Raw genomic sequence first — 15,608 nt, forward strand, 5'->3', positions numbered from 1 at the left:
TATATATATAGTGCTATATGTAATTATCTTTTTTTGGTACACTACTTTATCTAATATTCCAATTATCTATCTTGTAATGATGAAATTAGTTGATGGTTTTCATGTCCCACAAATTACTCCATACTTATTTCGTTTTGATCTTATTAGGCACGCACTTTGACTTTTTGTATATTAATGAAGTGCTAAAATGCTAATAATCTTTACATAAATACTCCACTTGTATTCTCGTCAATATCTTCATACATTATGGTAAATCATTACCCCTCAATTTTTGTATATAAACAAAATTTGACTATTTCTTTATTATCAAATATAACTAAAGATAAGAATGATGTAATATTATGTCAAAACAACCCTTATTAATTTCTTATATATTTTTCTCACTTTTTTCTTTATTAATTTCTTTAATTTGATCTGTACAACTCATACAGTGTCAGTGTATACATTTTTTATCTAAAAATATTATGGTTTTTTAGTTTGGCATAACTAATGAAATTTAAAAAAAATTAAAAGTAAAATTGGTAAGCAAATTATTAAAGTTATTTTCATTTTTTAAACAGTAGGTTTCTGAAAGTTAAAGTCGCTTTTAAACACCACGAGTTGGAAATTAAATGTGATGTAAAGGTGATGGAGTTGATGTAAGTTCATAGAGGAGATACCAATTCTCCATGAATTGTAATTCTCTATATCCTTTTTTATCTTAGTTTTGTATGAAAATGCTTAGCTAAATTGCTCCATTGATGAGATTGATTGTAATATTCATTTGATATAACTTCCATAATTGATTTATACATGATTTGAAGTATTGATTTCTATTATTTACTTTGTAGTGCTCAATGCTTATTTTGTTAATGACGAATTGCTAAGTATGATTTTGGAAATGAATTAATGAAGAAATTTTGGTTAATAGCCTAAAGCTTATAATTCATCGTTTTGTATAATGTTAGACGTAGTTTTATGCTTAATTGTCACAAATGTGCTTGCGTTCATATGATTGCTATACATAGATTTACATAAATATCGAATAACTCTCAAACTTGTTGGTATAGACTACTAGACATAGAGGTATATGCTTAACGGTTCATATAGCTTAATCTTGTTAATCTAGTTACTAGACATAGAACTATTTTAATAAGATATTAGTATAGACTAAAATATTGGTGGGTAATACGATTGCATAGACTACTACTCAATGTGGTATATTATGTGGGTCATAATTCTTAATCTTATGTGTAAAGTTACTAGACATGGAACTTTATTGTATAAGTTGCTAAAATGACTAAGACATTAACGTTTAGTGTTATTGAGGTCAATTATTGTGTAAAAGTCATTCTTGGATTACTTGTTTAGTTAGTTCCGAAGTTATGAGAAATGAATAGGAGATTAATCCCAAATCAAAATTCCATCAGTATTTTTACTTCTTACAAACAACATCACCAAAACCCTTTTGAAAATAACTTTCGATAGTAATTTGATTGTTGATAGACTAGATATAGCAAGTCTATCTGAATACGATAATCCTCTTACTTTATACTTGTTTGCGACACTGTTAATTTCAATACCAATTTGGTGGCTAGCACAACCTCATAATATTGAAAAAGAATCATCTCTAATACTAGAGAGACAAACTATTGATTTTACTTTTATATTTAAAATTAAAATTGTTATTACATTACCACTAAAAACTAAAAGTATTATATCATACCACCTTTCCTTTTGTTTTCTAGATACTTTCCTTCCGGACTAATACGGGAGAGGATCCTAACTCGATAATATTATGACCGTGAATGGAACTTACTAGATTGGGAATCAACGCACATGTAAAGTTTGAACTGTAGACTTGGATGCAGAGCTCCTACCTCATTTATTTCTTATCAAATATTAAAGGAGTTGAAGAATTAGATGTGCAAATTGCATTTTTGTTTGACAAACTCTTCGTATTGAAGATTTTACTTTTTATCTTATCAAATACATTTGTTGTCAATATAAAGTGTATTATTTTATGTTAATTTGATGGACTAAAAAATTACGAAATTATTAAACTTTTAAATTATAAAAAGTGATAGACACATTTTTTAGGAAATATATTCCCTTTACTTACACCCAAATGGCATATTTATAAAGAATACTTCTTTAATTTATAACTAGATAATTAAACATAGTGCAATTTGTATAGTTATTCTAAAAATTACATGTGATTATCAAATTCTCTCACACATATAAGTAATGACATAACTTATAATAATATGACTTCTTTTGAGTTTATACTAATTTTACACTTGATAAAGAGAATATGTATGTATTCATAATTATACACTAATGGTGATTATATGTCATATTTAATATTGATAATATATGTATTTTTTGTCCAAAAATTGTATCCTGAGAATTTCAATGAGCAACAAAAGATTACTTTAAGATGTCTATTTCAACATTTTTTCTTGGAGTCATTAGTCATTTGAGTTTGAAATTTTCTAAACTATATCTTATTAGTTTTATCAAATTATTCATCTTATCTTAACTATTGTAAATCAGCTATTGCATAAAAATCTTTCTCAATATTGAAAGCAACCAAACAAAATTACATAGTAAGATAAAAGATGAATTTATTGTAAACAACATATTTATATGAAAATAAAATAGCTAGAAATTTTGCATATAATCCAATTATATATATTTTTCATTACTAAATTGATTTTACTTATAAATAGTAATTAAATATTGTTGTCCCCTCTAAAGTTTAGATTAAGATCTGCCACTATACTCAATGATATTTTCTGACTCTATGAGTGAGGAATAATCTTTTCAGAGTGTATAGCTACCAGCCTACCATCATAACGAATGTCGCTCATAGAAATTGAACTATTAATCTTTAAGTCTATCTCAGGATTTAATTGGGTCTTATACCATTAAAGGACTAACAAATGGATCCTAAATCTGGATTAAAGCTAAAACATTGGCCTAGTTTGTTTATCAAATATGGGTGCACATCTGTTGTCCCACACTTATACCACTTCATGTGTCATGATCTTGTGATTGATTGAAAAATATATTTAAGTTAAAATTTAATTTTTTAAGAATTTTTCTGATCATTCATAACTTATAGCATATAGAATAACACTGATTATGAGACAACAAATGTGCTCTAGTAGCTTAGGATTCCAACTACTAATGTATATGGTGACATTATCTTCAGAAAATTTGCTCTTATCCCCTTTTTTAATGTTCATGTCACTAACTTACTAATTACATATAGTTCATAAAAAAGTCCACTACTTTTATATATATACTAAATGAAAGAATCTAACATTCACAAGCATGGATTAGTGATCATGTAGATATAAAATTTTAGCATGACCATCAACTCAAAAAATTAAGATTGAAATGTGTACCTTGCTTGTATAAAATGTTACTGACCTCTTTTTAAAATGAATATCCAATTATCCAATTGTTATCCCTAAATGGAAAATTTATAAGAAGGATTAAATTTAACTTTGAGAGTTGTGAGTAAAATAATCAGATTGGATTTGAATGAAGGTAGATTCTAAGCACTCTATTACTCTTCCTCCTTTTCTTTTTTTGACCAAAATATAGATAATGTAGTTTATGAATTACATAAGAGTTTTTAATTGAGTTTGTTCAAGGATCACGTGACGCAAACTCAATAAATGAATAGTTTAGAAGTAATTTGAAATCATTTATTTCATTTTCTGCTGAAGAATTGGTTTCCTATGATTTGAGGTCCTAGTCACAACATCAACACAAATTAATTTTTAAATCATTCTTTGATTACGTACGTACTATTTTTTTTTTATATTTTTTATAGTTTGAATTTATGTAAATTAATGAGATGATTGTAAAATAGGGTTTTGAACGGCATAGCCATTACATTACGTGTGCGTATAAGATATTGATTGGGTAAGCGGTATTAGACTAGGTTATTAAGAATTTTATTATTATTGATTACGTTTAAATATTTATTATAAAAATTTCATTCAACAAATATTTGTCAATTCAACTTAAGCACCATACTTATTTAAGTTATTTTTAAAAACTCTCGTAAAATATTAAATCATCACTGACATGCTCTTTTTATACTTGTGAATGCTTTGGTTTCTTTATAGTAGTATAGTTTGCCTAAAATTCTAGAAAATATAGTTTAGATTTCATTTTGTATAGCAGTAAATTAATAGTTGTTTTAATTTCTATTGGCTACCAAAACAAGCATTGTTTAATAGATTCATTTAGTATTTAAATATATGATAGCCATCTACTGTTTACTTAATTAAGGATTTCCTTAAATGATAAGAACAAAAGAGAATATATGATTTTTTTTTATCAAGAAAACAAGTACAAAACTCCTTTGATTTCTTAATGAATCATTCTCCAATAAAAATTGTCTTCTTTTGAGTCTATCCTAACTCTAATGAATGAGGTTAAAAAACTATTTATTTAATTAGTTAATTGCAATTAAGTTGATAAGTTTAATAAAAGGTCCTCCATCTCCCTTTTAATTAAGAATTTGATTATGACACAATAATGTCTCCCAATGGTTAGTTTAGTTGTGGAGTTACAAGACATTAAACATGAATGTTTGGATTAAAACTTTGATATCAAATTAAAAAAGATTGTGTATAAAAAAACGGATTGTATAAGCATAAATGAATAATATAAACATTATTAAGTTGATCAAGTTTGTACTCATTCATTTTGATAAGAAAGATTCTCCTCCTAATGAATGAGCATTATTTCAAATGGTATTTTTTTAGCTTCACCTAACATGGTGGGCTGAGATTTAATTCCAATCCCTAAGTTCTCCAACTATTTATTCATAAAGAATTAAGAAAATTCCACTCTTTGGGTTCCCCAAATGGAAATGATAAGACCCATTTTCCTATATGTGGGAAAAAACAAATGTCAACTACTAACTCAGATCATAATATTGGATCTTCTAGTCTAGAAGAGAAAAATCTTTTAATTTATTTAATTTGAAAAATAAAATAAAAAATATGAACCTTAAATTTTTTATATCATATGCTATAATTTGGATTAAATATTGGACTGTCAAGTACGGGAGATGATCCTAGCCATCTAGCCAAAACTGCATATGCCAACTCAATAATATCCTGAATACATATAGTAAGGAAAACAAGCATGTGTACATTAGGGTTTGGTTCTGTTCAACACAAGATTCCTTTTGCACACTCATATATAAAAGCAATATTATGATATCCCAAAACTTAAAATTCTATGTGAAGAAAAAAAATTAATTTATGGGTTTGATATATTTTTGTCCATAGAAATTTTGATTTTGCAATTGGTCTACATCGTCAGTTATGAGTGGAAAATGCTGGGGAGGAAAATCAAATTTCGTTAATTTATAGTTAATAAAATTAAAAATTACTTAATTTATAGGACTTAAATGAAAGTATACAAACTAAATGATGTGTTGGGTTTATTCAAGTGTGAAGTCTAACGTTAGATATGCAAGGAAAAGTGAAAGAATTTATAAGAAGGAAAAGTCTTGCGAACTAATGTCTTAAGATGTTGGTTCAAGACGTGGTCTCACTTGCGACTTTTCCGGTCGCAGTCTGGTCTTTTCCACGTATTCTTTTTTGAGCCAAGAAACTTGACACTACCACTTGAGAAAGGTGAGAGATCGTTATGGAAGATTTTTTATTTATTAATGTAACATAAGTTTTGTTAACCATAATGCAATTGTTATATGTAGATTTCAAATTTTGTAACTTCTCTTCTAAGGAATTAAGTTACTTTTATTTTTATCTTATCATGTATTTTCCAAAACTCATCTGAAAATTAAAGAATGTATAGATATATCATAGGTTGTTAGAAACTTAGAATAACATTTTTAAGTGATTAAAAAGAAAAATGAAAATTGTCATTGAAAGTTGTATACTTGATCAAGCAAAAAGAAAATACTTCTAAATTTTCATTTTTATCTTCTTTGCTGCTTAAACATTGCACGAGAAGTGATTAGCAAAACCATATATTTATTTCTATGCTTCACGAATATCAAAATTGAAATATTATACTTATTTTAATGCATATATGCAAAATAAATATAAAACATAAATAAGAGATAAAAAGATTATGTATAATGTAAAATAAAAATTTTAAGATTACCATCCTTCAAACATTATGACTCTCCCTTAAAAATGTAAAAGGAAAATGTTTTCTTTTATGTAATTTCCATTTTTGGAACATATTTACATAAAGAAAGATGAAAGCACGTTGGTTAGCCTTGAGTAATTTAAGCATAAAATCTCAAACTTGACCCATGAATTTATATTTGTAAAAAATATTATTAGAATGAGTCTTCCCTTAACTGTTTCATCTTATCTTGTTTTATTACAATATTCTAAAAAAGTGTTAGTTTAATAGTTCTTTAGATTCTTAGGATACCATAACATGAAAAGTTCGACTTCTGTTAATGATACTTATTAGAAGGAATAAACATGTAATAGTTCCTAACAAAAAGAGTGAATGATAATGTTGATAATAGAAAAAAATCAATCACAATATGATAGAATAAAGTGAAAAAATAATGAGAAATACAATGTTGAAAGGCCATAGAAATAATAGAGTTGAATACAAATTTACATGCAGTGATTGAGTCTTGTTTGCTTATAACAAAAAAAAAACAAATGTCTTTGGATTCTTCTCCATAGATAAAAAGAGAAGTGAAAGAAGAAAGTAGAACCAAACAAAACAAAAAAACATCATCATGAATTCTAAATCCTATGTACCTTTGCTTTCTCAAACTCTCAATTTACCTTGTCTGAATTTCATCATGTTCTGGCCTTCTCAATTTATTCAAGCTAACTAGTTTCTTATTCACCAACAAAAATTCCAAGGTCTTGCATCCATTTATTTTATATTGTTCTGTTTATATTCTGATTCAAACAATATATATGTTCTATGAAAGTTTCAAAGTTTGGCTTTGATGGATAAATTTGTTTAAGTAACAAAGTCTTCAACATGTTTCTACTTTTTTTCATCATGTTTCTGTAGTATTTCATTCAATAAAAAAAGTTTGATGAAATGGTATATGTGAACATGTTCTTGTATATATAGGTTGTGACTTGAGATATTGTTTCTCTTAGTAATTTTGTTCTTCTCTGGTCCCATATGCAGAATCATGTTTTTTTTTTCTGCAACTGTTCTACATAGCATTATGTTTGTTTTAACTACATGAGATTCAATCCAAGGAAAATTATGGGTAGAAAGAAATCAACTTTTATGTTTATGTCTCAATTCTGCTACCAATAAACAATTTTCTTTCCATTTTTGGTAATGGTTTTTGCCTTCAAGAAAAATATGGGCCACCCTTTTGTGTTTTTCAGCCAATGGATGCAAATAAAAGGACTTATGTTATTAATAATGCTTGCGTTGTTTGTTTTCTTTTAGAACATAGGCATCTTTAGCAGCAAAGGGTTGGTCTAGTGCGTAAAACTTTCGCTAGATGTCTAGATTTCTAGAAAGACCAAAAGGTCAAGGGTTGATAACGACTACTTGTTGAGAGGGGCAGTCATGCATCTCGAAAGATATTAGTTCCTTACCCATAGGATGAGGAGATATCATTGGTAGTACCAAAAAAACATAGGCCTCATTACCAACAAAACGTTGGTCTAGTAGTGTAAAGTCCTGTTAAATCCTAAAAAGACCAAAAAGTCAAGAGTTTGATTCATGATAACAACATTTGTTGAGAGGGGCAATCACACATCCTGAAACATATTAGTTCCTTATCTATAAGGTTAGGAGATACTACTGGTAGTACTAAAAAAAACATATGCCTCATTACATAACAGTATAGCACTATAGCCTTTTTTATATTCATATATGTACTTTGATGTGTCATTGTGTATTTATATTTTCAATTTTCATTCATCTGCATAGTTAAACACATTAGTGGAATTCAGTGTAGGAATGAATATTCTCACATCTTAGTAACCTGTTTCAGTTCAAGGTTTAAACTTTCTCTGATCATAAATATTAAATTCTGAGATTCTTTGTCTGAAATTGTCTTTTGTTCAGTAACCACATCCTCAACTTGCATAACCCTTCCTTTTTTTATTTCACAACAAAGTATGTAGCAAAGGACACACAAATATAAAAAAACTAAAACTGTTCAATCCTGTGTGCTGTTTGAAACATTGAATAGTTTCTTACCTGCTCCTCAATCTTTCAGTTTCAATATATATATATATGTGTGTGTGTGTGTGTGTGCATATGTAACCTTATATATTTTCAATGTTCAGGTTTTACAATACATAAAAGGGAATCATATTGTAGAGTTGATGGGGCATTTCTCCTCTATGTTCAATGGTTTGGCGCAGTCGTTTTCGATGAAAAAGGGAAGAAGGTCGAGTAAGCATGATAGAAGAGAAGCTGCTGAAGCAATGGTAAAAGATGCTAAGAAAAATGACTTGATATTGTGTAGCTCAGGAACTATTAATGTAGATGGTTCAAACAACTTTGTCTCAGTTTTCTCCAAGAGAGGCAAAAAAGGAGTGAACCAAGATTGCTGCATAGTTTGGGAGGTACATAGAAATATTGAAAAACTTAACTCTTTCCTTATATTCTGATTTCTGTAATAACATTTATTAGCCAATAATGCTATGTGCCGAGCCTTACAAATATTTCTGACCGAGACAACAAGTCAAGCCAACCAGGCCGCTCTGCACTAGTTCCTGACCGATGCAAGACTAGGCCAAGCATCATCAATTCTGATCAAGACAGCAAGGCCCAGCCTGACCGAGGTATATGGGAATTGGTGCAGAGTGGCCTGATTGGCTTGGCTTGTTGTCTCGGTCAGAAATATTTGTAAGGCATGGATCTTGGCACATAGCATTATTGGCTAATAACATTTGCATTTACCTTTTATTCATGTGTTTATGAAAGTGGGTTTGTTCATGTTGGTTATAGGAATTTGGATGCCAAAAAGACATGATCTTTTGTGGAATATTTGATGGGCATGGAGCATGGGGTCACTTTGTGGCTAAAAGAGTAAGAGAGTCAATGCCATCATCTTTGCTATGTAATTGGCAAGAAACAATTGCTCAAACTTCACTTGATCCAGATTCTGATATATATGATGAGAAGAAGCAACCCCGGTTTAATATATGGAAGCATTCTTACTTGAAAACTTGTGCTGACATTGATCAAGAACTCGAGCATTATCGCAAAATAAACTCGTTTTATAGCGGAACTACTGCCCTCTCAATTGTTAGACAGGTAAAAGGAAAAGAAAGATAATCCACTTCTGATAATTGGTCACACCTTGGTAGCGTTTGATGCATGGACGGAATGTTCCGTCCTCTCCGGTTTCGCACGTTTCAGTCGAATCAAAATGTTCTACAATTTAGTCTTTCATCGTGTTCTTTTTTTGTTCATAGAATATAGTACACATAGAACAAAGTCTATATATTTTGTTCCATCTTGCATGACTACCAAACACTATGATACTTATAAAGTGATATTCATGTGTTAGATAATGTAATATAAAGTATGGTTAACTCAATTATTCAATGTTAAGTCATACTTTATATCAACTCAATGTGAAAATTCTGGTGGTTTTTATGTATCTAATTTACATGGTATACTATTCATAACAAACCAATTAATGTATTGAAAACTTTATCTATGTTTTGTAATGGACAGGGTGAACTCATAGTGATAGCAAATGTTGGTGATTCACGTGCTGTGTTAGCTACAATATCAGATGATGGAAATGTTGTACCAATTCAGCTAACAATTGATTTCAAGCCCAATTTACCTCGTTAGTTTTTTGTTCATCTATATTCTCCAACATTACTATTGCGGCGACGCCGTGTTTAACACAATTCTCGTCCGTTGTGGTGGCCAATGCGACCATAATTGCAGTCATGATATGGTTGCAGAGACTGTTAAAATCGTCACGAACCCATATTTAAAACCTTGAATATTATATTCGGGTCGGGATCTTATTATTTTGATAACATTGAATTGCAGAAGAGGAAGACAGAATAATTCAGTGTGAAGGGAGAGTGTTCTGCTTAGATGATGAGCCAGGGGTGCATAGGGTGTGGTTGCCAGATGAAGAATCACCAGGGCTAGCCATGTCTAGAGCTTTTGGAGATTATTGCATCAAAGAGTATGGTCTTATTTCAGTGCCTGAGGTAACATACAGAAATATAAGCACCAGAGACCAATTTCTTGTGCTTGCTACTGATGGGGTAAGAAGTCTTTTCCTTCAAAGTTTAAGGGAAATTTAATGCAAACAAGGATCATGTGTCCCAGAATTATACGGCCGATCAAACTTCACAAAATAATATTAAAATATTAATTTATGTTTTTATGATTTTTCTTTTTAATTGAATGATGTTTTCTAATTGGCTTGATACACAAAACGAGACATGAATGGGGGACATGTGATCCTCATTCATAGGTGTATATGCATAGTGATCATACCCATATCGAGATTACATGTTCTCATTCCTATCTCATTTTGTGTCTCTATACAATTAAAAAGTAACATTTAATTAAAAAAACATAAACTAATATTTTTATATTATATTGTAAAGTTTAATTAGATAAGAACACGAAAACATGATTCTTTTTTTTTTGATATAGAATCTTGTTCCAAGAAAGTAATACATATATACTTGTAAATCAATCATTAATAAACAAAAAAAATCCAATAAAGGCACATGATTGGTTTTGTGATGCAGGTTTGGGATGTACTCTCAAATCAAGAAGCAATAGATATTGTATCTTCAACACCAGACAAAGCAAAATCAGCTAAAAATCTAGTGGAGTGTGCAATGCATGCATGGAAAAGCAAGAGAAGGGGCATTGCCATGGATGACATTTCAGCTATTTGTCTCTTCTTTCACTCTTTCCCTTCACAACAGCAACTTACCCTAAAATAGATTGTCATGTAAAATGTTATGGAATAAGTATATATTGTTTCAAACCATGTCTTAAACTATGTCTCGAGCTAATAATATTGAAGCAAAAACAGAAAAAAGAAATAGTAAATGTTTAATTTTTTTAATTGGCATGATATATTTTTATTGGTTCGAGATATAATTTTAGACATGATTTGGTACATGAAATACTTGTTCAATGTTATGAAGATAAAGTTAAATCCTAATGTTGGGTCCATGTAACTTTCACCTTGTTCCAAATTAAGCTAAATTGATTGATTAAAAGGTGTTTATACCATGTTTTTTTTATTAGTATTTTTATCATTTTGTTGAACTAATATGTTTGATTATTATATAGTTGCTACTTGCTACTTTTTTCATTGCCCTAATAAATAGAGGAACTCAATTATAGTAATTTGGTAATTCATAAATTCACATCAATGGAAACTATATCTTTAAAGAGATCACACAATTTAAATTGGACACAAATTGTGAAGAAACTAACTCAATAACTTGTATCTACTAGGATAAGATTATGATAATAAAATGGACTATAACTATCTAATTATAAGCTGGACTTATTTATATTTATATATTTTCTTGAAAAAGGATTTTAAGACAATTTGTTCACATATTTTGTGGAAAAAAATTGCATTTACATAATGAATTACAAAAACATACAAAAAAAGATTGGTACAAATTTTAATATTTTTTTGGTACTTACTTTTTTCAGGATATAGTGAGAGGAAAATAATTTACAGCTTCAAATAAGAGCTTATGAAGAATAAGAAAAGAAAGTACAATTTACTGCCTAATTTTGCTTTAAAATAATTGGAATTAATTTCTGTGAAGTTACCAAACATGATTTTTATTTTTAAAGGACCAAATGTGATTAAGATTGGGCAGAAATTTTAAGGTAAATAAAAGCTGCTTATGTTTTTTAACAAAAAAATAACAAAACATGTTTAAATCCATATACAACTTAGGCTTCAAACTCAAACTGAAATACAAATTCTTATCAACCACAAATAAATGAGATATTTCTTACATGATTCTAGTGAAAGTAAAGGGAAATTTTTTATCCAAAGTTTAGAGATAATAACTATCTTCAAATCCATCAAAATCATGCTAAGATGTCTTATTTTGGGTGGTATCTTAAAATACCAAAGTTCAACAATCTAACTTCTAACTTCTATAGATCAAAAGTACTTTTGAGTCATTTAAAATTTTCATCATATATCAAATGAATGTGAGATTGTCATTTATGTTTGTAAAAGTAAACAAAAAAGTCCGAAATATGTTGTCTAAATAAAGCATGATATTAATAAGATTTAATATGTTTATACCGACAGTGTAAGTATTTTTTACACTGTCAGTAAACCATTCACCGTTGATTTATTAAGTGACTGTCAAACAAAAATAATACAAATCAATGGTGGATGATATATTGACGGTATAAAAAACTTTACACTGTCACGCCTTAAGAATTTTCATCATCTTGATCCATTTTGATATGCCTTAAAGAATTTTGATAACATAATCTAAGTATCCACTCATTAACATCGTGTAACTATTGGTTTTGAAAAGTTATCTAAAATTATCAAAATTAAATTAATTATATTATAATCACTTAAATAAATAGTCAACATAATTGTATTGTATTAAATTATATATGCCCATATAATAATTATAGAAGTTATAATTTTCTAACAATTGACCAAACTATAAATACAAAAAAATAAGCCTAAAAAGTATAAATTAAAAAGGGTAGTAAAAAAATATAAAAAGTTATCTAATTTATTCGGAATAGAATCCATTGACGGATTTAACCTTACTAGTAATAATAGATATAAAAATGTATGGTGTCTAACATGTAATTTCAGGTACCAGATCACTGTATAATGAAGATATTGTTAGTATAAAAGTAGCAACATTAGTACGGATATGATTAAAACCAAATTTATATAAATAAAAAAGAAATACTAAAAAGGAATTATGTGGTAACTAGTAAGTACTTGTACTTGTTAGTGGTTGCACAGAATGCAAGTGGGTGGCACGAAAACTAGAAAACACACTCGAGTAATGAGATCTCGCGTTTAATTGGAAACCTAAAATAAAAAAGGAAAGGGGGAATGTGATGACAACAGTGTTATTAATATCGAAGAAGAAGAATTTGTTTATAGTCAAGAATTTGTTTATAGTCAATTTCACTTATATTCGTTACACTCAATTTAGTCATTTATTTTTTAAATCCAACATATTAAATGAGTAAAACTTAAAAGTAATTTTTTCCTCTAATTATTTATTGTACTCACTCATTTAATTCGTTAGATTTAAGAAAATGAATAGGTGAAATTAAGTGGATGTAAATATATCTCTTCTCATTATATTAATATTAATATTAAAATTAATTAAGAAGATAATAATTACTTTTATTTACAATATTCATTAAAACAAAACATACAAACTGATAGTATATAATATTTTAGAAGTATAAACAAAATTAATAATTATTAATGGGAGGGGATCTTCATCTACTTAGTTGAAGAGTAAGTTTAAAAAAGTTATTCTTGAAATAAGTGGATTCTCACTCCTTATTAATTTAATTCTCTCATAATAGTTTGGTAAAAAAGTAAATAATTTTCATTAAAAAATATTTTAAATTAAAAATAATTATTTTGACTTTGGAATTCAAATAAAAATTGTTCAGTATGACCTATATAATTGCATAGGATGAATATTATTACTATATCACGTGGGAACAATTCACTTCCAATTTAACGTGCTAGTCCAATTTTCACAACATTAAATAACACACTCAAGTATTTCGTACGCATAACAGTGAGTGTTATATTATGTTATAACATTCTTTTTTATAATATATAAAGATGATATTTTTATGGAACAAGAACTGTTGTTCTCGGTACATATTTGTTGTCCATAATTTGTGCCACTCCATGTGCCATAAATTTATGATTGGTTAAAAAAATATTTAAATTAAAACTTATGATTGACACAAACTATACGATAACAGATGTGCTCCCCTCGTGACTTGGTGTTGGAACTTGGATGGAGCGTGAACGCGTCAGAAGGTTTTGAGAGCGGCATGTAGGGCAGGTGGCATCACACAATAGCAACAACTTTAGTGGAAAGTTATATCTACTATATTAAATGTCGGAATATATTTGTTGTCTCACAGATTGTGTGAACAAATATATTTAAGATAAAAAATTAATAATTAACTATTTTTCTAATTAATCATAATACGTAGGACATAATTTGTGGGACAACAGATATGTACCCTTAAATTTGTATAACTTCGTGAATCACTTATTTTTTATTGACTAAAAATTAAAATATAAATTAAGACTGATGTGTACAAATTTGTTGCTTCCTCCAAGAGTTTATTCTTTCACCATATAGTGATGCTTTTTTATGATGCTACTTACTATATAAAGAATAAAAAAGGGAGCAAAAATGCTATTGGAGGACAAAATTACAACATTTTATATATTTTACATATTTTGTATATTTAATACATGTTGAATTATTTTTTAATATGTGTTTATAAGTTTATTAACTAGTTAATTTACACTATAAATAAGACTTTTGATGTCTTAATAATTCAATAAAAAAGATTCCCAATATTCATTTTATACTTTCATATTATTTCAATATATACTATATTAAAAAGGGAGACTCCTACTTTAAGTCAGTCTAATGAATAGGTAAAAATAGATTTGTAGGTATCACATAAAATGAAATGTTGATGTTTAATTTCTATTAGTTATATTTGTAAATAGAAGAAAGGACCATAATATTTTGAATGAGATTAGACCTTAATATGGTAAATATATTTGTACTAGTTATTATCGCTATTTTTTGTGGTTTGATAATAACTAGTACCCTTAATTAAGAAATCATAAAATCAAATATTTTTATTGGAAGGCCATGCTTTTAAATTTCCATTTGAGGAATGTTATACTTTACACAATTTACTTTTAGTAGATCTCACTTGATTGTCTTAGATTTAAACTATTTTTATACGAGCCTAATATTTTTTGCATTTTATAGAAGAATTTTTAGGAAATATCATCTCCATTTTGTATCTTTTGTTGTTTAAAGTTTATTGCATATACATTAAGAAATCATTAAAGAACATTGTATTTTGATTAAAATATACATGCTTATTTCTTAAGAGAGAGAAAAAAACCTATAGTCTTTGGTTTGATACAAGTATTGCTTACATGCAGTGTTATTAAACTCGGACCGGTTAATGACTCGGTCCGGGTACTGGGTCAATGAGTCACTGGTCCAACCACTGGGTCAATGGTTGGACCGGTTAACTCGGTTTACATTAAAATTCTAAAAATTAATTATACTGTATAACAATATTTAATAATTGTATACTCAAAATTTAAAAAACATTAGTGTACCTAATTAAAAAACCAATAAAGAAAATTTTAATACTATAAAATGACACAAGCAAGTTGAAAACATTATCAAATAATATATAAATTATACTTTAACTACAACAAAAATGTACAATAAATTTAAAATTTAATTAAACAACAAAGATTTGGTTATAACGTAAGATAACAAGTGACAAACATAATTACATATAAATTAAAAATATTTGACTTTTTCACCTCATCAATTTGGTTATTTTTTATTTATTTT

At 28.1% G+C, this 15,608-nt stretch overlaps 1 protein-coding gene across 2 annotated transcripts; it reads left to right on the plus strand.

Moving 5' to 3' along the window:
* Positions 6,643-11,207, plus strand: LOC109345831 (probable protein phosphatase 2C 34). 2 transcript variants are annotated; one of them, XM_019585056.1, is made up of 6 exons: positions 6,643-6,875; positions 8,280-8,561; positions 8,947-9,255; positions 9,682-9,799; positions 10,012-10,235; positions 10,731-11,207. In XM_019585056.1, the coding sequence occupies exons 2-6, from the start codon at positions 8,319-8,321 to the stop codon at positions 10,929-10,931; spliced, it is 1,095 nt and encodes a 364-aa protein (XP_019440601.1). In that variant the 5' UTR covers positions 6,643-6,875; positions 8,280-8,318; the 3' UTR covers positions 10,932-11,207. The 2 variants fall into 2 exon arrangements, with proteins under 2 accessions (XP_019440601.1, XP_019440602.1); XM_019585057.1 differs by lacking the exon at positions 6,643-6,875 and adding an exon at positions 7,831-8,106.

This window comes from Lupinus angustifolius, chromosome LG04 (genome assembly GCF_001865875.1).
Source record: "Lupinus angustifolius cultivar Tanjil chromosome LG04, LupAngTanjil_v1.0, whole genome shotgun sequence".
In the NCBI taxonomy this organism is placed as follows: domain Eukaryota; kingdom Viridiplantae; phylum Streptophyta; class Magnoliopsida; order Fabales; family Fabaceae; genus Lupinus; species Lupinus angustifolius.

Bases quoted from the DNA above. Each gene is read 5' to 3' on its own strand.
- LOC109345831 (XM_019585056.1), top strand. From the start codon at position 8,319: ATGGGGCATTTCTCCTCTATGTTCAATGGTTTGGCGCAGTCGTTTTCG. The intron at 9,256-9,681 runs GTAAAAGGAAAA...TGTAATGGACAG, and splicing joins CCCTCTCAATTGTTAGACAG to GGTGAACTCATAGTGATAGC. The intron at 9,800-10,011 runs GTTAGTTTTTTG...ATTGAATTGCAG, and splicing joins TTTCAAGCCCAATTTACCTC to AAGAGGAAGACAGAATAATT.